At 37.9% G+C, this 25,564-nt stretch overlaps 1 protein-coding gene across 3 annotated transcripts in view; it reads right to left on the bottom strand.

The window, feature by feature from the left end:
• Positions 1–25,564, bottom strand: part of cemip (cell migration inducing hyaluronidase 1) — a 146,109-nt gene that overhangs the window by 32,983 nt on the left and 87,562 nt on the right. For all 3 annotated transcript variants that reach the window (XM_051901731.1, XM_051901732.1, XM_051901733.1), the window contains 3 exons: positions 25,181–25,328; positions 21,426–21,617; positions 1,438–1,607 (listed from right to left, as the gene is read on the bottom strand). In XM_051901731.1, the coding sequence (XP_051757691.1) occupies positions 1,438–1,607; positions 21,426–21,617; positions 25,181–25,328 (510 nt within the window). The remainder of the gene's footprint in view (positions 1–1,437; positions 1,608–21,425; positions 21,618–25,180; positions 25,329–25,564) is intronic.

A 25,564-nucleotide genomic window follows, 5' to 3' on the forward strand; every position in this document is an offset into this window, starting at 1 on the left:
CATGTTTTCGAGTGGGTGTGTGAGTGAAGAGCATTTTTGCCTGACACGTTGACCCTGACTGACCCTCTACAAACACAGGCACAGCTTTAGTTGATTTACTGAACTCATTCCAACACTCAAATATATAAAAAATTGTTTATGAGTGCTTTGTCACTGTTCTGTTAGTTCTCACTGTATGGGAAACATTGTGCTAATCTTCTAGTTGATTGCCAGTCAGTTGCTAGGGTCACCTGGTTGGTTATTAGGATGCTGCTAGATGTTTTTTAGGGTCACTTGCCTGGTTGTGTGGTTGCTAAGCAGTTATTAGGACATTCTGGCTGGTTACTAGGTTGTTGCTATGGTTGCAAGAGTCACCTGGTCGGTTGCTGAGCTGTTCTGTGTGGTTGCTAAGCAGCTGCTAGGGTCTTCTGGCTGGTTACTAGGGCATTGCTGGATAGTTGTTATGGTCTTCTGGTTGGTTGCTGAGTTTTTCTGACTGGTTGCCAAGGAGTTGCTATGGGTTTCTGGTTGGTTGCTGAGTTTTTCTGACTGGTTGCAAAGGAGTTGGTAGGGTTTTCTGATTGGTTACTAGGACTGGTTGGTTACTAAGATGTTACTAGATGGTTGCTATGGTTTTCTGGCTGCTAGGGTTTCTAGGGACTTCTGTTTGGTTACTAGGACATTGCTAGGCAGTTGCTACAGTCACCTGGCTGGTTGCTGAGTAGTTTTGAGTGGTTGCTAAGGAGTTGCTAGGGTTCTCTGATTGAGTATATTCAAGTTGTGTTTATTCTATGGTGTTTATTTGTGTTTTTGCTTGTAGTTTGATTATTTGTTCTTATTTTATTACTGACAATTTACTTGTCTTTAATAGTGTTTGAAAATTATATTTTATATTTACATATTATATCACATTTATGTAGATTTTTTTTCAGTTGCATTGTTCTTGCATTCCATGTAATAAGTCTGGCGAGTAAAATAAAAAAGTCAATGGCGACTCGAGCTTCAGCGTGTCCGTAGGAGTTGGCAAGCCAGCTTTTGTCAAAAGTAGTTTCCTCACAACTTGAAAGACAGGATGGCCTAGTTGTTGCATCTGGAAATTTCTTCTTGAGTGGAGAAACGGGCCAACCTTCTTCATGACAGCGAAGGTGAGGAGGGGAAAGGAACAGTCAGATCTGGGCCAATTACTAGAGAGGTCAGCCGCTTGAGTTGCCCCATCACGTACACATACACACACACTGATACTGACAGGCCTTTTGCAGGAGGCAAAGCCAGAAAATGTCCATTCTGCTTGTTTGACAGAGTGTTAATGTCTAGTTAGGGGTGTCATCGCTGCAATAACTCACTCTGAGGGTGTTAACATCCATTTGAGATGAGCTACTGGATGGAGGCATTAAAGACAACTGATGGTGGTACTTAATACAGAAAAGATTGTTTGAAGAGACAGGAGGGTCAGATTACCTTGAGATGTCCACCAAACGTGTCAAAGGAGAAGAACTTGCAGGCATCGTTGCCGTAACATGTTGGCTCCATCTCGCCTCTGATCAAAATGTTGCGAGTCAGCAGTCCAACCTCTGCCCGCATATCCACACCGTCCACCTCCTCTCCTATGTGAAGGTACGCTGGTTTACCTGGAAGACATACACACACAAACATATGCAGTTTTATCACACCTGGGGCCAGAATTACCATTAGCGTGAGAGTGCGTGATCTACTGACAACAAATTAATGAACTCAGACGCAGCCAGATCATTTCCATAATGACCAACACAATCTACTAAGAGCAGCGCAAATTAGCATCCAATTTAAGACACACTTTTTTTGGGGGGGCCGTTAAATAATGGTGCAAATACCAGTAAATTGACCAGCACAAACCTTAGTAAATCACCTTGCATGTTATTTTTATTGATTTATGTTGTCTTGCAATGCATATGGAGTTGTTTTTAATGCTTTTTAATTTTTTTATATTTCTTATTTATTGCTCTATATAGTGTGAAGCAGAATATATAATGCCTATTTTATTTATATATTTATAGCATTTGAATCAGAACAACAATATTTTATGTATATATACCAAGACAAATTTCCCTAGAAAAGTATATTTTATTGCAGTTTACTTCCATCCCTAAAAACAGTACTAAAAAGCAATCACATTTAGACATATCATGGTTACCATAATTATTTTTGATGTACCATGGCAAGACCATGTAAATACCATGGTGCATGAATGTGGTAATCATTACCATCTGACACCATCACTGTACAATGGTACCACAAGACTATTTTTTTGTAAGAGAGATGAAAGAAACATTCACATATTTATACATTTGCATTTGCATTATAGCTGGAGGGAGGTAGGGAAGGATGGTTGGATGGTTGGTTGGTTGGTTGGATGGATGGATGGATGGATGGATGGATGGATGGATGGATGGATGGATGGATATGGATCCAATCATTTTTATCAGTTTTTAATCAGTTTTATTGTGCCTGAACAGTTTAAAATAGGACAAAATTTCATGAAAATGTAACTGCAACATCATGTGAGAATGACCGCGATAATGATAATAAAAATTTTAAAAGTTGTACCAGTTTGTCATGTCTACCAGTAGAAATTCTCCCACCCCTAGACAGATCTGTCAGTCAATCACTGTCTTGGTTTGTGTGTCTTCCTCCTCCTTCAGAAAAAGTCAGTCTCACACATAATATATGAAGTTCTCAGAGTTTCTGGACACCACAAGTTCTATAGTAGGACTGAGCGACTGTAGTAGGCATACTGAGAAAAAGAGATTAAGAGAGAAACAATACCAGTAGAAATATATGAGAAAAGCTGAGAGAGAAAATTAGGCCAAATGAGGGAGGGCAAGGGAGACAATTCTTGAGTTATCTTATATTTTGAGGGGAATTTCATGCCTTAAATTGGAGAGGGCGTAGAGGGACAGAGAGAAAGAGAGAGATGTCATTCCACCCTCAGACATTCTTCCAGCCTGACCCAGATACTGGGCTGAAGAGGCTCAGAGCTCATCTGATAATCACAAACAGGGATGCCCAGCTCTCTCGCTTTCCAGATCGTCTTCCTGCGACAGGTCCCGGGAGACTGGGTCATGTTGACAAATTGCTCCTCCTAATGGGTGAGATGCCTCTCAATGCTCGTTTATTCATTTTTAAAATGACTACAGTCACTATACGGCTATACCTTGAGATGTCTAACAGATTCTGTCTGGCACATGAAGAGACCCGGAGGAAAGAGAAATCACAAATGAGATCTCTTTAATATCTCAATTGCTTCCCAGATTTTTTTTGTGTAAAAGGCTTTATACACTTTATTTTCGATAGTTAAGTAACTTTGTCAACTAACTCTCATTAGTGTATTAGTAGACTGTTGTGGGGGGGGGGGGGGGGGTCATTCCTGACTGTTTTAACAGAGTTTATTCAGAACAAACAGCAGTCTGCAGCTGTCTAATTGTTGTGCACCATTTTATTGGCTGCATGCTGACAAGATGAATGCAGACCTATTTCAATCACACACCTCAGTCTATCCGCTTGCTTAAAAATCACCATCAAATGAGCTGATGGCCAGCTGGCACCAAGCAAGAGACAGATGAGAAAAGGGTGAAAGTTCAGAACAAACAAGGGTCAACAGATTGCAACTGCTTCCTGCTTCTGTCTGGCCACTGTGAGGCAAAGCCGACAGATGGGTTTCTTTCCATCACCACACACACTCTAAATTGTGTAGCCCTATAACTACAGCACTTTTTTAAAATCACACTTTAAATCGCAATTACAACTTATATCAGAAAACTCACAATCAGATATTTTCTCCTAATTATGCAGCACTTGGGCATTGCTAAATGTTGATTCACTGACGATTCATCATTTGCATTCAGATGTCGAAGAGAGTGTGAACAGATGAGACTTTCTAAAAAATAGGATGGAAAAAGAGCGTACACCCACAGACACCCACAACCCTCATACACACATGCACACACTCGTCCTGCACCACTCCACATCCACAGAACAAAAATACTTACATACTCCACCAAAACACATCAACAGCTAATCCACAGTCAAGCAAAAACACTCATCACCCATCAACGCCCTGCTAAATAGCACAAACACAGAACGATGCTCCATCAACACATGATGCCATGTACTTATGAGTGAATGTAATGATCCCATTAGGGTGGGAATGATGGGTGGGTTTGGGAAGTACATATCCAGATAGCAAGCAACCACTGAAACAACATTAAATCAATGTTAATGTGTCAATGTTAACTGCATTGAATCAACATCACTTTTGCTCCCACAATTAATGTTGAAAAAAATGTTGAAATTTCATCCAAAAATCTATGGTAATGGCATTGAATCAATGTTACAATGTGATGTTGGTTCAACATCATTCTACTCTCAGAAAATGAAACACAACAACTTAAAGCCACACAGCCTGAAATCAACTGAAGATAAAAGAAGACAATAAATCTCTCAAGATCATAGCAGAAGTTATTTTTGAGAATTAACAGAAGTTTAAATGTTGATGTTTTGCTGAAGATCACCATTATGGTGATCAGTGTTTCTGTAGTTGGGCAGTTTGACTCTTGACTTTTTATGTGTTTGTGGTCTTTGTAACAGTGTTTACCAAAACACACAATTTGTTGCAAACAAAGTCAGAAACAAAGATAATCAGGTGATATAGTTTTCAGCATCATAAAGTAAATTCACTGATCTTATCCCTGACCAAAAGTGGTTATTTGTTATTAATAGATTATATTCACCAACAATATTTTCTTTCAACAGATCAGACATTCTGAATTTAGATTTTTAAATACATTGTAGTATTTTTTTTTTAATATAATCTATTAATAACAAATAACCTCTTTTGGTCACATAGTGTACGTTCATCAAATACTTTTGCTTCAAATCCACTAAATCCCAGACTCAGCCCATTTAGAAATGCCGGTTCATTGGCAAAAATCTCTAAACGCCACATCTCTTTGTCAGCAAAAGCCTCTAAGTCCACAGAAACCAATCAGGAGACGTGAATCGAATCATATGATTTCAAGATGAATGACAGGCATGCGTGTAAAGAAAATCGTTACAGTGGCAATGACAGGATTTCGCAAGCAGCATGTAAACACAGCAGTGTTTTGTGTGCAGCTGTAACTCTGACAGAAACGGAGACAACCTACATTAAACAGTTGTAATATGACATGAACATGGCAGCCACTTGCATCACATCTCCCCTACTGCGTGGATCAGTTTCTTCATTGTTACAGTTTGATTTTTGCTTTCATCATTTGCGGTGTTTCCAATTGCATCTTTAGTCATTTTGCAACTGTTCACTATTTCTTGTTGTCCAAAGAGGTGGACTTTATCCTACCATGTGTTTTGGTGTATCAAGTGTTTTTAGCTAGTTTCAGCCCGAAGCAGTTATCATTTTCACGTCCAGCGCCACATTGTTTAAACAGCAAATGCACTCGTGCCCATTTGTGCACCCATGGGCGTGCTGGTCTGACAACGAGGTGTGTTCAGGCGCATTGTTGGCGTGTTGCTATTTTGAGGTAACTGAAAACGACTGCGCCATTGACCAACTGAAACCTGGTCTAAAGTCAAGGCGTGTTAGTAATATGCGGTAATGGCATTGAATCAATGTTAGTAATATGCGCCCTTAGGCGGGTGCACAACGCACATACACTCTGCTAGTTACATACACAGGGACGTGCAGCAGCACACAAACATGCCAAATATTAAAAATAAAGGGATTCCTCTCTGGAGAAGCGTTCAGTCTTTCCGCTTGCAAATTCTGCCATGTAAATAACGAGTCGGCCATGGTGCAAGCGCAACTGGCTTTTAAAGGCAATGGGAGATGAGACTCTTATTGGTTTATTGCATGTTATGCCCAAAACACACCTATGACTCATTAAGAGACTTGGTACAACTCTTTTGGACCATTCGCCTGGCACGCTGACCATTTTCTCCTTCGTTAAACTATCAAAAGAGGATTCAGACACGCCCTAAGTGCACCTGTGCCATGCACTTCTGACCATGCGCTTAGATCGTTAAATCATGGCCCATGGACAAATTGTCATTAGGAAAATATAGGAAATATTATTACAATATTATAGAACACGATTTATTGGTTATTATTCATCATTGTATTTGAAGTAAGAGATAAAAGCAAGAGATAAAAAATAAAACATCTCAATCAGTCAAAATTATTACACTTGACGTTTCTGTCCCCCTCACTTCTGAAATGATGGCTACGCCCCTGATCTTACTGCAATGAATTCAGGGATTGTTTTCTACAAATTTGGTCTAAAGGAGGCATCTCAGAAGACACGCTGCCTACTTTTCTGAACAGCCTTTTGTGTTGTAAGTGCGCCTATGATGCCTTAAAACGCTTCCACTGTGTGATTCACACACTTGATTCAATCAAGCTCGTTTCTAACGCAGAGAGATACGCATTCAGACAAACAAACATGCACATTCGCCCAGCATGAGAGAACCATCTCAATAGACAACTGAGGAGGATTAAATGAGTTTCCTCAGGGCTGGAAAACTGTCGAATGGCTTTTACAGCAGTCGTAAAGTGAGAAAGCGCCCTACACTTCCGCATCAGAGACAGAAACACAGAGAGACAAGCGTTCGCCATCAATCTCCTGTGAGAGCATCATTAGCGGCGTATCAGCAACACGCATCTTCACATTTGCCGTGATGAATACACCAGGCGCTTTGTTTTTATGACATCTTCCCTTGTTTGCCATCGCCCACGTGCAACACAAACCTGCTCTAATCGTGCAGGCAGTCGAGACAAATTACGACCCCGACAGATAATGAATGTGCGACCTCTGCTTTGCCGAGGCAGGGAGGTCTTAGTGCGTATACACGCGCGTTTCAGAGCAAGAACACGTGCGCATGCACACATCCAGGCCCTGATTTCTCAAGCAGACATGTATTCTGTGCCATTAAGGTCTTAATTACGGGCTCCATTGAAAAAATTACCACATTCACACACACCGAAAAGCCAGGGGTGCTGGCAGAAAGACCTACGTGAGCGGACTTTCAATGCGGTATGAGTTGTGTCCATCCTTAATTAGTGTCTATGTGTGTTTGTGAGATGAGTCACAGTGTCGTGTCCACAAGCTAAGCAGATCTTGACCTGTACACTTCAGCGCCATCACAGGGATATGGATGTATAGAATAACAGATCATTATCTTTAATTTGGTTATGGAACAAACTGTGTTCGAGGTGAGATGTTAATTCCCATTAGGCGGAGAGACCAGCTGAGAACAAAGACACTGCTGGCAATTATTACCAAAACACATTTGCATTTCACACATTGTGAAGCTACTGCTATTGCTCATACTTACAATTAGTTGTCTGAACAAAACACTAAGTAATTAACTTTGGCCATAACTTGTTCTGCACCGTTTGTGATACTTCAAATGAAGTGGTACTTTTCTAAGTAATTAGACTTTACCTGCAGGATGATAAAACAGGCCAGAAAAAATCCCATGAACTGACATTGAAGAAGGAAGCTGAGCCATATATTCCAGGATATGAAACACTTTTCTCAGAAATGGACTGACTGTCCATATTGTCCAAGTGATGATACCACATCTGTTTGTTTAACAATATGTCTATTTTTGGTTGTGTGACTCAATGTGACTTAAGTGATGATAAAAATGCATACTTCGGTTAAAAAGTTCGGGATCAGTAAGAAAGAAATTAAAGACCCCCTGTGGTGAAAATCAAGTTTTTAATGTTGTTTATATGTCTATGTGGTGTTTTTAATATGGTTCAAGACAAACCATGTGCAAATCAACAAAACTCGGTTTGAAATTGCTGGTGTTTCTGATGTCACAAACTACCTTGTAACCACTTCAACGTGTGGACAGCCTTTGGAATATCATAACCTTTAAGTGAATATGGCAACAAGATATCTCATTCTACATTATTCCTATGGTTAAATCACTGACTGAGACTCCTCCCCTATCAGCCAATCACTGTGGGCATAGTTAGTAAGCGTGTTGACATCATCCATAGCAACGAGGTCAACCTCGCCCTTTCTCTTAGCTTAAAGGCCCATTCACACCAAGAACGATAACTATATTTGCGTCCACACCAACAAATGAATAATGAACGATAACGGTCTGTTTATTCTAAGCTCACTCGCTGCGGTTTTAAAGTGTGTACAACATGTTTTTACTGTTCTTGTTGCATTTACACTGCGTTAACCAGCAGATGTCCTCAGCATGCCCTGTTTCGAGTGAATAGCTAGTGTAATCGATCTAATCTAACAGTGAATTTAGCTGACGAAGTCAATATAATGGAATAAAAACAACGCCTAGTCTTTTTCACTGCAACTTCAAAAGAAGCAAGACAATGTTGTCGAAACTAGCGCTGGATACCTGAGGTAATTTTATTTTACACTGTTTGCTAGTCTGGCATATATTGCTAATAGATCTTACCATTTATTCTGAGGGTATGACCGACTGTTTTCCATATATCCATTTTCTTTAAAGCATCCTGGAAATTGTCAAACAGTGGAGGCTTTTTCTGGACCTCAGTGATTAACTTCTCCACAATGTCGTCCGCCATTTTAAATGTGCAAGCTCTTAAATTAGAATGGATTCGGATTGGCTGTCAGTGTTTTATCGTTCAACAGCTGGAAAAAATTGTTCTGAAAGTGATCCCAATGATAACGTTTCTCCATATCGTTATCGTTATAGCTGTGGTGTGGACAGTGCTATTCTTTTATATTTAGAATGGTTTTAGAACTATATCTTTATCATTATCTTATAGTTATTGTTCTTGGTGTGAACGGGCCTTAAGACTTCTCTCTATTTCTTAGTAAAAGTTGGTCTCAGCAGCTTTGTGAATAGATTTTAAGAGAAAACTCTTAGCTAAGAACTTTTACTGATTTTTAGGAGAACTCTTAGTGGTAAGATAAAATGTTTTGTGAATACGGCCCCAGAACTGTTTTGAACATTGAAAATAATCATAAACGTTTCTTCAGCCACAAAAATAATCGTATTAGAATGATTTCTGAAGGATCATGTGACACTGAAGACTGGAGTAATGATGCTGAAAATTCAGCTTTGATCACAGGAATAAATCACACTTTACAATATACTGAATTGGAATACAGTTATTTTAAATTCTAATAATATTAAACAATATTACTGTTTTTACAGCATTTTTAATCAAATAAATGCAATTTTGGTGAGCATAAAAGAATTCTTTTAAAAACATAAAAACTCTACGGTAGTGTACATTTTTACAGACTGATCCTAAATCAGACTTTAAACCACATACTTATTTGTTAAAGTCAGATTAATTTTTTTTTTAATAGATTTGAGTTGGAAGTGCCTAAACTTTGAAGCAACAGCATGATCTAAATTTTGATGTTCTTCTATGTATGCATTCATTCCCGTTGCTCAAATGGCACTAGAAACATCAAGTCGCAGGTTTGATTACCAAAGAATGTACAATTTGAATGCACTAGTCACGTTAATGTATACATCTATTCAATGTGTGCTTTTTCATCTGACACGTGTTTACCCAAATATGACAGTTAAAATAGAAGATGCTTTCCAGATGACGCACGTCTTTATGCATGTATAGATATTTCAAAGGGGAACGATCATTTGGATGCATGACACAATTGAAAACCTTACTGACATAAATATATTCACATTACACAGCCATGCACATCTCATTACAACTTGGCAATGAAAAAACAAATGCCAGCAATGTTTTTGTACGACTACAGTTACTGTCATGGTTTTGACAAATACAATCGTCCAAGTGAATCAGTGCTGTTTACCTGCACAAACCCCCTCAGAGCAACAAGCAACTGGTGTGGGGACAGGAATAGACATTATTGGGATTTAATAAACAACAGCTTTGTCTGGTGGCATGAGTCACTCCACTGAAGTCTTAAGGAACGAGAAAAGAGCTGACTTGGCTCTTAAAATAGAACCATCCCGTCTGCCGAACGGAGAGCTGTCACAAGAAATTATATGGAGACTTGACGATGAGGAATCAACAATGGAACAGCTGGAAATGCTTTTAATGATGTTGAAAGATGTTGTGGAGAGAGACAGAGAGTGAGAGATGAGAAGACAGATGAGAGACTAAAAGAGAGAAAAAAAAAAAAAAAAGAGCGCAAAGTTTGGAAAACGACAACAAATTCTGAGCAACAAATTGAGACAAATGTTTTCACATTTTCACACACCAGCACGTTTTCCAGAAATATTCCCTTGCATGTTCACATGACAGATGCATTCAATCAAATGGCTCTGTGTGTCCAGGCAGTAACACCATTTGCTATAGTAATAAAGAAGGCGAAACCAAGTTAAATTGTTGTATAACAACTGAGAGCTAAAACGTGAAACACACAAAGATATTTTCTTTTAATCAGATTGCCTGATCTATGATTATGTGAGTGTCTTTTGAGTATTTAATTCCTTTGATATGCAAAAGAAGTGCAAGAACGACATAAAACATTGGCCTTTGTTCTCAGATATTCTGTGTTTGATTGTAATGGAAAGCTGGATTAATTATTCAAACTTAAAAGACATACATTTAAAAACTACTCCAACAGAAAGAAAACATGATGGAGCTGACATAAGAAATAAAGAGAGGGTCTGAAAAGAGGAACTGTCTTGCTGTTACTTGACAGGAGTAATTACACTGATGCCCCGCAACTTAATGCATGGAAAGAGGAAAATGCTCTTTGGAAAATCCTCAATGAGAAAGCTGCACGTTAAAGCAAAACTGCTTATTAAATATGAGCAATGCTTGGCAATGAATCCGAGCGGGCTAATTCCTCCTGGAATTATGGATGCATGTGGTCGATTTGGAGGCTGACTGTGTTTAAGAAAAACATGATTTTCATACTACACTGCATACGACCTATTACATAAGTACAGTATACAGGCTTATCCTATATATTTTGGTTAATATAAAAGACTATTTGGGAATTAAAGCTGCTGTAAGCAACTTATTTCTGTGGGGTATCACACATAAAATGTCCCTATTATCAGACAGATATCAGTGAAATAAGTGTTGTGAGAAATCACACCTCTCTAAACAGCAAAAAAAGGATCAACCTGAGCTTGCTAGCCAATAATAAATCTTAAAGGATTTGCTGACATGTTTTGAAAAGAACGCTTTGGAATGTTTTGGAAAAATGCTGCAGCAATGAGGAGGAGGTGGAGGTGCAAATGTGACATTCCATTCAAAGCCTGTGGAATATTATAAGGAACATATCTCATATTCCAACAATAAAGATGTTCTGTAGCATGAAGAAATAAACTGGAATACTAGCATTTCTTTAAAGGTGTTTGGATATCAACAATCTCCTTAGGGCCGAATTACTAGGGCTGCTCTCGACTAAAGATTTTTCTAGTCGATTAGCAGTCGTTATTTTAAGTGTTCTTAGTCGACTAATCGCATGTGTATATTAATAAGCCATATAAATCATAATAATAAGCCTTTAATTGCCTATATATAATACATAGCCTAGCCTAATCAGTGCTCAAGCGCACACATAAAGTTTGCCACAGCGCACCGGCAAAAGTAATGATTATGAATGTATCGTTAAAAAACAGCAAGGAGACTGCTTTAACATTTTAATAATTTATTGATAATGTTTTCTTTGTTTTCGGCTGCAGATATTAAGTCGACGATGCTGACTCATCATCTGTGCAATATGCACGTTTCATATGGATTATATAATCTCAGACTACTTTAAATAAAAGTAAAGTAAAGTAAAATACCTTAACAGTTTCGAATGATGTATTACTTTTATCTGTATGACCAAAAATGAGTATTTTAAGTTTTTCCGCTGTTTTGTTTTGTTTTGTTTTTGCGCACAAAAAGTATTCTCGTCGCTTCATAACATTAAGGTTGAACCACTGCAGTCACGTCGACTGTTTTAACAATGTCTTTAGTACCTTTCTAGACTTCAGAACGTGTTGATTATATTTCCAAATTATTGGTTAGAAAATTAGCAAAATTGAAGCAAATGCAGCACTTAAGCTCAAAGTATACTTCGGCTGTCCGTGGTCCGCGCACTGTCCGTATGATGTTGACCGCGTTCACAAACAAAATAGTATACTTTGAAAGGCTAAGAACACGGAAAATGAATTATACCCGGGTCTGCTGTCTCAGAAAAACATCAAAGACAGAATTAAGTTTTTGGCAGAATATGGGTAATCGTGTGTGGAGTGAATCACAATGAAACACGAGTTGCATGGTGATGTTCCAGAGTGGCATCAACGAAAATCTGCTGAGAAATATAATAATAAATGCATCTCTAGCACAGTGAAGCATGGAGGAAGAGCTGTCATTTTACCTGATGGTACTGGTGAGCTACTTCACTGTGAAAAGCCATTTAATGCTTTGGAGTTCAGGAGAATATTGCAGAATGGCTTGCTTCCAAAAAATAAAAAAAGTAGTTATCTAAAGAGGATTGATCAGATGTTAATTTTCAACAAGACAATGGTTCTCAATCACTAATAATTGCATGTACTATCCATATACGCAAGTTTGAACTTCTCACGAAAACTTTCCACCTAATTCACAATACTTGTGTACGCACATGAATTTATTCTCAACCTCCTTCTAATGTTGATGAATTCGGAGTATTCTAAATGAGCAACAGCATGCCCGAGGTAAGTAATTTACATAAAACACACCCACACCATGCCCGCATAAGGGCATTCCGCACACCATGTCCTTATAAGGGCATTCCGCACACCATGTCCTTATAATGGCATTCCACACACCATGTCCACATAAGGGCATTCCACACACCCTTTTCTTGTCACTCTCAGCAAACATGAAACTCTCTAAAGACGCGTTCTCACCTGAGAGCACGCGCAGTCAGATCCGCGAGCAATGCCAAGAGTGCCGTCCTCAAAACTAATTCAAACGCAATAAAAACCTTTTATACAGACAATACTGACCTCTCTGTTTAATCAGCTGTACATGCGCATACCTGCTTCTTCCTGCTAATTTCCTGACCAGTGATTTGTGATAAAAAAATGGTTACCACCAAGGCCTGGTTTCAAAGACAGGGCTTGTATTAAGCCAGGATTAGGCCTTAGTTAAATTAGGACATTTAAGTAGCTTTTATAAACATGCCTTCAAAAAACATTACTGGTGTGCATCTTGAGACAAAACAATGGCACTGACATATTTTAAGATATGCTTTCAGTTAAAACAGCACAAACATGCCTTGAGACTTAAGATGGCAGGCTTCTGTAATGGTTTTCGTATCATGCAATGTGGAAACATTGATTCACTGATGCATTTCATTTGCTTAAAGACCATTTTTAGATGTTAAAATACATCCAAAAACTGACTATCTGATTTTAAATGAGTAAATCAGTCCAGCGGAAGTTATCAAAATGGCTAACAGCAGCTTTAAATGATTACACACAATGTAGAAACTTCACAAACATCTGTAATGGTTTTCAGTGCAAAACAAATACGTGAATCTTGATTCTGTCTGGTTTAGTTTTACGTCTGGCACGCATCAGTAAAAAACACTGAAAAAATGCATGCTGTTTGAGGAAGAGATGAGGACTGGAGTGATGGGATCTGTCAGCTGATCTGAGTCATTGCACAAATAATAAGGGCAAATTGTTTAAAGAATGTCAAGGTACATTGTGTCCTTTCTGTGCCTGCGTGTGTTTAGCATGAGCAGGTAATGGAAGGCTGCTCACACCACGACGCCTTCAGAGAGACAGCAATTATCGCTGAGATTTGGAAGTTGACTGTAGACGTGCTTGTTTTGCATGATTATTTACCTGAAATATGATTCATTCAAATCCTATGTGGCAATGCAATGCAAAAACAGTACAAATAATTAAAAATCTTAAAAAAAACATTACTTTAATTGAGAAACAAAATTGCATAAGACTTGTTTTTAGAGAATACATCTTGAAGTAAGTTTTTTTTTTCTTACCCCATAACCAGATGCAGGATTGTATTGGATAATAAGAATTGAATCTTGAATTGATCTTGACTTTTGTTAATGTTTCTTACTACACAACACTTTTTCCAAGTTTAAAATATTCATCTCATTAAAAAAAAGTATAGGCTTAAAACACAAACATAAAAATAGGTCACTCTTAAGTTAAGTCACTATGAAGGCATTCATTCACTTAGAAGGCAGCTGTCTATGTAGCCAGCAAGGAAGTTCACTAGGGTTTGGAAAAGCCACTTCACATAAATTTGCTTTATCTAAATCCCTTATGAAATTCATACCTGCCTTAATTCAGCCCAACAGCTGCATCAGCAAATATCTTTATGTGCATGGAATGCACTCTTTCAGATTTAAATAAGTCACTCTTTATCCAGGGATTTGCCAATTGCAAATATCAAAGTGAAGTCTAAGGTTGTCCACTGTTGATGGGTGGACTCAAATCTCTAGGGACCTCACATTGAGCAAAGTGTACCACGGTTATCAAAACAGTGGATTTACCATGGTACATATGGATTAGACCATGCATGCATATAAATTTGGGGTATAATGGTACATGTATTCGACCAGAACTGTCACGGTACGAACATCACGATTCAGTGAATACAGTCAGACGACAAATACAGTCAGTCACAGGCGATTTACATTTCAATCCAGAAGGGGGCGCGTGCAGTAATGCAACGCTGTTTGCTACCGCCACAACAGGAAAAAGAGCAGAAGAAGAAGAACAGATGATCTATGCATAGATATGTTTACATGTATTATCTTAACCAGTGTTTCAACCGTGGAAAGACATCAATAAAACAGCTTGAGAATAATATCTCACCTAGCATTGCATTTACCTCAGGCAAGTCATTCAGTGTCCACAGCATGTTGGTTCACTAGAGATTTCACTAAATACTATATGCACTATATTAGCTCATATATTCATTATATTTACTTTACCTGTTAGTAATGTCTTAGTTATTTAATATATGTTTAAATAAATTTGTCATGAAAACAAATTGTGAAATTAGTTACATTAGAAACAAGTTATGTGTAAATGATTATATTTCAAAAATGAATTGGAGTAGAAAAATAATTGAAAAATAATTTTATAATTAGATTTAGAAGTTCTGTAGTTAGATGTATCTATGTGTATATAGTTTACAGCATTAGCTGTAGAAAATGTTAATTTTAATTGAATTTTTTTAAAGAGAGAGACACAATTTGTTCAATAAACCACTGTTTAATAAAAAAGAAGAAAAAATGTTATGTTTAGTTTTCTTCCCCTACTGTACCGAACCCGTACCGAACCGTGACTTCAATACCGAGGTTCGTACCGAACCCTCATTTTTGTGTACCGTTACACCCCTAAAATGGATGTAATATTTATGATAAGCCTAGTATCTCACAATATCAGCTGCGTCTGAAACCATCTTCTTGAAGACAGTGTTTCAGTGCACCATAATATCTAATCAAGAGAGCTTTAGATACAACTAATCAATAATTAATGACTATAATGCCTTTTTTTTTTTTTTTTTAATAGAAATTGAATCATAAGTTGGAAAAAAATGAAAAAGGACATTTATAAGCAGTTTAACATCAACTATTTCCCCACCATTTTAAACAAAAAGCTGAGATAATTGTGTTTTGTCAAAGACTACGCGCGTACTGGATTCAGAATGACAATCAAAACATAGACCGAGTAGATCGAGTCCATCAACACCCCGAAGCTTGCACACCCTTAAGAAAATTAGCCATGGTTTTACTATGAATAAAACCAAAAAAACACAAACTAACCATGGTTTTGCTATGGTTTTGTTGTGGTTATACAAATGGTACTCAATGCGCCAAAAAACATACTTTTACTATGATAAAACCATTCATATAACCTAAAAAATGTGCTTCTTACAGACTTATCGAAATTACATGGTTTTATTTAATTCAAATATATTACTAATGACATCCTGAATAGAAGTTACAACAAAAGTCACTTTTTTTTACAGTGGACCAGAGAGTGCAGGATTTTCAGCCATTGTTTCAAACCAGAAAATAGTGACTCAGTACCTGCGGTAAGTGAGTCAAAGATGACTGTGGCAGGGGAAAATTGATTGGAGGTTTGATGAAAAAGAAACCAAGACTCTGCTTTGGAAAGAGTCTTTTCTCTCAAAAAAGAGTGAATCCTGCAGCCATTGAGGTTCTGCTTCAATGAGTGACTGAGGGAAGGTTTGCTAGCCCATATCTCTGTCTTTGCCACAATAAACCAACTGAAAATCTATGTCAATATTGTGCTGAGAACTACTTAATCTTCCTTAGCACTGATAGTTTTTGAAAACAGTGTTGTCAGAAAGCACCTCATTAATTTCTGCTCATTCCACTGAGCTGCAAAGGCGATTTCTGGAAAATTCATGATGAATTCTCTGTAATATTAAAATGAAATATCATCAGAGTTAAATTGCAAATAAAAATCAGAAAACTACCCTGAAGTAGGTTAGGTTATCTTGAGAGATTACTAAACTAAATATGTAAAGCAATGCATCTCAACTGGTCTCAACTCAAACACAGTAACCCAACACATTTGTTTAGCCTATGAAAATTACCATCTTTAAAATCAAATATTCGCTGAATTATGCATTAGGTACAATTGTCTTCCTTTATAATCCAATCCATATTTAACTGTTGTCAACGGCACAATAAAAATCACTTTGTGTGGCATTCTAAGGTCTAAAGGTCTAAGTTTAAAAAGCCGATCGGTCTTGATGTCACAAAGAAAAACGAGCTGCCCGTGGAACTTCGAGATGAAGTTATTAGGAGAAAAAAACCTAGAGAATGTGATAGAGATTGGTATCATTTTGGCCCTTCCTTTGAGCACTGTGATGCTCATTGTAGCAAAATGGACAAAATGGCGCAAAGCCCAGAAACATCTTCGATCAGACCATCCTCGAGCAACTGAACAAGAGGAGCAATTGTTAAAGTAATGAACAAGACAGCAGCTACAACCCTGACAGGACTGCAGAGCTTATTTGATAAAATGAGAGAAACCACCTGACATCACCTATCGTTCCAACACTTCGAAACAGATTCTGTTTGAGAGCGGCTAAAGAAGTGACTTCTGGGAGAGGCTAACATTAAGCCAAACTTGAAGTTTTCAACAAGACATCTGACAAAACCAGCAATCTTTTGCAGCCTGATGGCACTAACGCTGAGCATTCTGGTCTGAAAAGTGAAGTACTATATTTAGTGCAAACCAAACCGCCCATGCAATACCATTCTGAACCAATGAGCATGATGGTCAGCATACAGAGAAATGCGTTCAGGCCAAAATCATCCTCCAAAAGCACAATGACCCAAAGCACAGCAAAACACATATTGTCTCCTCAGTGTCTACTGCCTACTTTTACAAGCAATTGCTGTGATACTCTAAGAACCATAAACAGTACTTTTATGTATTTTTGAAAGAAAGTAAAATTGTTTTTCAACAAGGATGCGTTAAATTGATCAACAGTAAAGACATTTAAAGGGGACCTATAATGCCCCTTTCACAAGATGTAATATAAGTCTCTGGTGTCCCCAGAATGTGTGTGTGAAGTTTCAGCTCAAAATACCCCACAGATCATTTATTATAGCTTGTCAAATTTGCCCCTATTTGGGTGTGAGCAAAAACACGCCGTTTTTGTGTGTGTCCCTTTAAATGCAAATGAGCTGCTGCTCCCGGCCCCCTTTCCAGAAGAGGGTGGAGCTTTAACAGCTCGTGCTTCGGTCGCTCAACAACAACAAAGCTGGAGAATCTCACACAGCCAAAATGAGGATTGTCAGTAACGGTGTTCAGCCTTACATTGTTCAAACCGGAGTCGACACTGATGGAGAGACTCAGGAAGAAGTTACAACTTTTAGAATGAAACTAGACGTTTCTGAACGGAGTCCTTAAACAGCAAATTCTTTCGAATTTCGAAAATATCTCCCTTTGCATTGAACTTTGAGCATTGTAACTTTGCAGATGACTAATCGTATCACAATGCACTGTTGTCTCCACAAATGATGCATATAGTTCTGCCTTAAAAGGTACCTGAGCCTAAAGACACTGTCCACATTGGAAGCATGCCTATAATGCATTAAAATGCTGCCCATGTAGGCAGCTCGAGAGGTTTTGAAACACAACCTATTATTAAATAGCTTGAGAAAAGGTTAGTATTCTGGAAAGGCCCAGCTAGACTTCACAAGCTTCAATCCAATTGAATTTGTGGTATGACTTGCTGAAATTGCAGTCCAGTGATGCGCTACATCTAATTTGGAGAAAATTATTTTAGCATTAAAATCAGGAGGTGTAACAGGAAAAAATTCAATGGAGGGAGTACTTTCCGAAGTCTCTGAATGTCAACCACCACATCATTGTTGAGTAAAATATAACTGAATATAATTAAACCAAAAGTAGATAAACACAGGTAAACTATAAACATCAGAGTGAAAAGTTCTCTCACACACACACACTTCAGCCTCAAGGTTTTCCAGAACAGATCTAAAGCCATCTTCACTTTTGAGTGTGTTGTGCTTTCCTGAATCTGATGTAAGACATTCCAAACCCCCAGAGGAAAAGGATGAAGGGATTTTACAAGGAGTTTGTTTGAAATCGGACCTCTTTGTGCCTATGAAGAACCATTTTTTCTAACTGCTGCAGTTAAACTTTTTCTCTGATGCAAAATTTCATCTAACGCTCCCAATCACCCAGCCATGGTAAATTGCCATGATGAAATCCTGTTGACAGCTCTGAAGTGTCACAGACAAAGACAGCAATCAGGAGCTGTTATTTCGCTACACTTTATATTCAAACGTCCTGTTTCTGTGTTTTTATGTAAGTGCTGAGTAATACTAAACAACAATGTGCATAATTATTTTGTGTAGGTATATATATATATACATATATATACATTGTAAAAAGCGCTATATAAATAAAGGTGACTTGACTTGACTTGACTATATATATAGTAATTACTTGCTAATGCAAAGTTTTCTACATTTGCTTTGCTTTTTCATTTTGTTAAATTTAGTAAATAATTAATGGGGTCCTCTTTGGCTTTTGTACATTTTCAACTTTCTTTAGTGCGTAATGTTGCTGTTTGGGCATGAAAAAGGTCTGCAAAGTCACTGTTTCTGAACTCCATTGTAGTCTTGATTTTTCTTCCGGAAACAAACACGTCACAGTATTCCTCATTTAAATAATTCCGGTTATGGTAAAGGGCGTGACATATCCAAAAACGAGGAATAAGGGTCTTATCTAGAGAAATGATCTGTCATTTTCTAAAAAAAAAATAAAATAAAAATGTATATGCTTTATAAACACAAATGATCGCCTTGCAAGTGCTTCAAAAAGCTTACACTGTATGTCCTACACCTTTCCTATTCAACTTACGGAAAAACCGGAACTGGCGCTGCGTTCGTTCCGTAAGTTGAATAGGGAAGGTGTAGGACATACAGCGTAAGCTTTTGGAAGAATACGGAAGGCGGTCTGGTGGAAGCGAGACCCTTATTTCTCGTCGTGGTATCGGTAAAGCCCTTTGAAGCTGCACTGAAACTGTAATTTTGACCTTCAACCGTTTGGGGTCTATTGAAGTCCACTATAAGGAGAATAATCCTGGAATGTTTTCATCGGAAACCTTAATTTCTTTTCGATTGAAGAAAGAAAGACATGAAAAAGAAAGATGACATGGGGGTGAGTAAATTATCAGGAAATTTTAATTTGAAAATGAACTAATCCTTTAATAACTGAGCATTAAAATACGCAAAAAAAAAAATATCAAAGTTAAGTTTGCTCATGGCAGATATACGTTTTGGAACAGGGGTGTCTAAACTTTTGAACACTAAATGGACGTGGCAGACCAGTGGCGAATGCAGAAAGTGGATGGTGGGCCGGAATAATTTGCATCACCCCACCCCAAATTGACGAACTGGTCCCTGCGTGGCACTATACACATCCATTACTTAAAGGTGAAGTATGTAAGATAAGGATTAAACAGGTCATGAACATGTCAAAGTGAACGGGGCATTGCAATGCAACACACTACAATGAACACTTCAGTACATCATCATGAACTCATTCAGAAAGACAAATGTTCCAGTTTAAAAGTTTCATTTGATGTGTCCAGTGTGAACAGCCTCAAATAGTCAAAAAATGCTCCAGAGACATCTGCGTTCGAATGTTTACTCATGACACACAGCAACACAGCTAAAATTATTCCTCATATATATGTTGGACCTTTTATTGGCTATTGTCTTTTAATATATTCTACTTCTACCTGTTGAGACATGCTTTCTCAAGCCCCATTACAAGCTGCGTTTGTGATGTTTGAGTTGAGGCTCAGGCCTCTCGGAAGGGTCGTTTGCAAGGTTGCTTTATTTTTTTTAAATCCGCTAGGTGCTGGGGCTGCACGATTAATCAAAATTAACCTGAACTCACACTTAAACCGTTTGGCTTAGTGCGATTATGAAATTGCAAGGGCTGCGATTAATTTTTTATGCACAGCTTGTCAGTGAAGCATGGCTCTGTGATCAGTAGTAAATGCTGCTCCATCTGAAAGCACTGCGAGATTGAGTCGCTTATAATGTACATTTGAAAAAGCAACACATGCGCATCAAACATCTTTCCAAAGATGAGAAGTATTTTCAAACCTCTTGTCCAACAAAACCAACATTTAATAACATGTTTTTACTCCAAACTCAGTCGAGTGTTTAAAAAAACATCCTTCTTTAAGATGATCTGGCTTCTTACACAGAATAAGGCACACAGCATATAATTTCCTAGTTTTCTATACAGTGATAAAGGCTATGTTGATTAGCATTGCATTATAAATATAATTTATTATCAGGAAAATACCAGAGAAGGCTTGAAGAGCTCAGATAAACCATATATTGTCGTAGTCGTGTGTTTTTTAATCATGTTTACTCAATCAAAGTGTTTCAATCTTCTGTTTATTCAGCTACAGCAATAGTGTGATGCCCATAGGGATTTCCTGGAACTATGTGCATTATCTTCCTTCTGCGGGGCATATTTGGAGTTTCTGCGTGAGAGCGCCCTCTGGCTTTCAGATGGAGCAGCGTTAAGCCGTACTTCACTGACAAGCTGCGCATTAAAAAAAAAAAAAAAAAAAAAACGCAGCCAATTGCCAAATCGCGTCCGGTTTGATTTCGATTAATCGTGCAGCCCTACTAGGTGCCACTAGTGTCGCAGAAACCACATGTTTCACCTTTCATCAAAGATGAAGTCCTGTCATCTTTGTCTAGATGTGTTTATTTCTTAAATATGTCATAGATAGCGGTTTAGCCATTTTTGTAATAACATAAAAAGGTGCTGCTAGTTGGAATCCATATATTGGCGGAATCCGGATATCCAGAATTCAGCAGACGTACGACAATGGTCTAAAATTTGGCTAACAATTAGGCTGAATTGCTTCAGCAAGGAATTTCAGAGTTATAACTGACCTTCCACTTTAACCTGGTTCCTCGAGCAGGAAGGACAAGGCAAGACGCTGAACTCCTCAGCCTGGTGCATGGAATAATCCGTGCTGGCCACCACGATCCTGTCGCCGAATGTCCATCCCTGAGGTTCGTCCGCTAGCTCCAGGATACTGCAGTTAGACAAGGTGTCTATGGAGATGGAGGCCTGTGGACGCACTGTTGAAGGACACAACACACATTTATTTAGCATGCACATATGGTCAATAACTGTCACGCTATATATGCAGTTAGTCTAATCTGATCTGAGATCCATTAAAGATGCATGGAATTGTGTGCATGAATCGCATACAATTTCTTACTGCATTTTTATACATAAACAGGCAAACACATCTCTCCTGACCAAAGATCTGAAGATCTCGTTTATAATTAAATGATTGATACCCATTAATCAAACCCAGATAGAGACAAACGTGAAGTCATTGTGAGCAACAAGGTCACATGATGTTCCATTGTCTCTACAATGTCTAACATTACTTTTACATTTATGCATTTGACAGGTGCTTTTATCCAGAGCAACTTACAGTTCATTCAAGCAATACATTTCATATGTGCTTCCTGGGAATTAAACTCATGATCTTGGAGTTCCAGCACATCTTTTATGTATTTTTGTCCCTTAAAGGAGGAACTAAATGCATTAAAACTGAAGCAATGCATAATCAATAATATTTTTATCATGCATGCCTCTTTATGCATGAGAAAATGTGATCAATCAGGTCATCAGTCGTCAGTCATGATGTGACAAGAATTCTTTAAAATGTCTTTCATAGCAAAGACAACCAGATGAAGTACTCTGGCTTGTAATCAGATGGAGAAACTTGCATGTTAGCAATTATAGAATGGCATATTAACAACTAATCTGGGCTGAATTTACAGACAGACGGTGGTTTAGATTAACACAAACCAATTTCAGCCAATAAACAATATGTACCGAGCCATTTTGGGAAAATAAAACCTTGAAACATGTGACTGAAAAATCCAATACTTTGGGCATTTCTGTGACCTTCTGTGAGTTCTGTTAAAATCATTGACAGGAGGAGCACAAAATATGACACTTATGGGATTTGGGCCTGCAATCTTTGAGAGCAGTTTAACTTGACTGACAACAAAATGTCAGTTTTGGTGCACTTGTGCACTCCAGATTATGTTTAGCGGAATAAAATCAATGTTACAAAATTACAAAGTGCAGGAAGTATATTTCTGAAGCTTTTTGTCTTTTTTTGTCTATAAGTAGTTCGCAAAGTGCACACTTTATTTGACAAGAAATTGTCAGAGAGGGTTTACGAGCTCTTGAGGTCATCACAAATCACTTATAAAGGACGTTAGAGCTTTCGCTCTAGTTTTTTACAAAACTTTCATTACGTTTGACAGAAATTACTTCTAAAATGAACGTCTTAGTGTTAAACATCGTGCACAACCCATTTCATTTGTGCAGACTGACGTGTTTACAAACAAAATCAGGACATTCGATGTAGGACGGGACTTCATTTTATCCTTCAAGAATTGATTGGTAAATTCGTTCTTAAGGACAGAGCTTTTTATTTTATCCCAGGCTACGTTCACATTGTCAGATTTTGGGATTGACAACAGCATTTACTTAGGTGTGAGTCCTGAATGTCCCATTCACACATCAACTTACAGTAGCATCTCGAACAGCCTACGGTCTGTATGAATGTGTACGGGGGGTGTCAAACCCATGAAGTCGTTTCACTTGAGAATACTATCTCAACAACTGTTTATGAGCACTATTTATTCATATTACACATTTAAGCTAAGCATTTAAAAACTTGCAGTGTACACTACAGTCTCAGAGCTCATGGCGTCCCAGACACGAATATTTTAATGATTTATAAAACATGAATCACTGTGTGGTCATCTGGGATTTCGGTATGGAGATAAAAGTTAAGATTATAATTTTTAGACAGTATTACGTCACATTGTGGTTGTATATTAGCACCGTTTGTTGTTTTCTTGGGGCATCTGGTAGAGCGTTTGGACCTGCTGTCATGACAAATCAGGTCCTCCCTCGAAATCAGATCTCCCCAAACTGTCAGTTAATGATTATCCTAAGTATATATGAATGACATATTGTACATAGCTTACTATATAATGTGTAAGAAAACAAATTAGTGCATAATAAACCAATTGAACGTAATTTCTTACACTTAATAAATAATATGTTTTTAGTACATTAATGGATCTTGAGAGAGGAAATGTCATTGCTGGCTATGGAGGCCTCACTGAGCCATCGGATTTCAACAAAAATATCTTAATATGCGTTCCGAAGATGAACAAAGGTCTTACGGGTGTGGAACGGCATGAGGGTGAGTAATTAATGACATTATTTTCATTTTTGGGTGAACTAACCCTTTAATGTCTTTTAGTTTTAAATGACATGGTTCATATACTAGTATATAACTGAAGCTATAGGTTGTGAAATCAAGCATTTCTAATTCAACTGTTTTTTAGTTATGTACTAGCATAGCATACATCTACCCGATTAGCGTGCTATCTTAGCTTATATTATTTTAGGTATAGCTCCCTCTGTTGCTCTGGCTGAATGGATAACAGTATAGTGAGATCACTCAAACCTCATCAGATCGCATATATCGTGGAAAATGTAAACATATGATATTCCATCAATATTTTGGTTATTTAGTCCGGTTCCATTCACACAGCGCAGGTTTTCCGAGAATGCAGTTGCGAGTCCTGAAAATGTATGGGTGTGAGTTCGGTTGTCACTCTTGTAAATAACCAAACTGTGTGAACGTAACCGTATTAAGGACTCAAATACAGGACTTACAACCATATTCTGCTGCTGTGTGAGCAAGGCTAATTGCCCAAAATTAAAAATCAAAGACTGAGAAATAATGCATCTAAGATGAATCTAAAAATTCATCTTAGATGCAGCTGCAGTGGTGTGAATGTCACTAATGAGTAATGAGAGTCTCAAGTACCCACAAGGTAGTAAAATAGCAACTGTAAAATCATGGATGAATGGAATGTTTGATTTTATTAATTTATTAACATTATTTTGTGAATTGATTAACTTGATTTGATCTGCGTAGAGCTATTGTCATCCACCCCACACACAATTTTTGATTCATTAACACGTCCCCCGCTGTCGCCGTAATCTCTATCTAAAGGATCCGGCTCTAATTAAAGCTCAAAGTTTCACAAATAATTTATGAAGTCACATATCATGGCTGGTAAACAGAATAAAGCAGATGGGAGATAAATATTAATCGAATAAGTGCAGCCATGGTGAGCATTAAAGACTTCTTTCAAAAACATGAAAAAAATCTTACTGAAACTTTTAAAATAATTATTTGTCTGATTAGGTTAATGGATGATTTTATTTTTTCACATTTAAATCAGTAAACTCTTATTCTGTGTCACTGCTTCATGCTTAATGCCTGATTTCACTTACAGTATGGGATATATATAATTGTTTGGCCAAATGTAACGTCATATCCACATGTTTAAGACAATGAAAAGCAGCTATGCCATCTGACCACGTATGTATAGAGAGAGATATGTACACTGCTACCATTCGCTTTCACTGTATGCAAATGAGCAGTGTGAGGTACATTGTACCTAAAATCTCCAATTGTGTTCCATGAAACAAAGTCATATGGGTTTGGAGTGACATGAGGGTGAGTAACTGACTGACTGACTGAAAAGAGTTTCTCAGGAAGCAGAGCAGACTGTTTTAAACATACCGAGCTTGCCGCAGAGGAAGCGTACACGGTAGTTGTGGCAAATCCCATCCACCTGCTCTTTGTTGAGGCATACAAAGCCATAGTTTCTGTCAAACTTGGAGAAGACTTCTCCTGTCATGTTGGCAGGGACGCCGTCAAGAGTTTCAGCCTGAAGACAAAGGAGAACATTTTTAAATACAGTGAAACAGTCATCGCTCACATACAGTACCATTCAAACTTTTAGAGTTTGGAGTAATATGTTTTTTACTTAATTAATACATTTATTCTGCAAGGATGCATTAAGTTGATCGAAACAAATGCACAAACAATGTAACAATGTAAGGCTGAACTCTGGCACTGACAATCGTCATTTTGGCTGTGTCAGATTCTGTTAAAGCTCCGCCC

This window comes from Ctenopharyngodon idella, chromosome 7 (assembly GCF_019924925.1).
Source record: "Ctenopharyngodon idella isolate HZGC_01 chromosome 7, HZGC01, whole genome shotgun sequence".
Classification (NCBI taxonomy): Eukaryota; Metazoa; Chordata; class Actinopteri; order Cypriniformes; family Xenocyprididae; genus Ctenopharyngodon; species Ctenopharyngodon idella.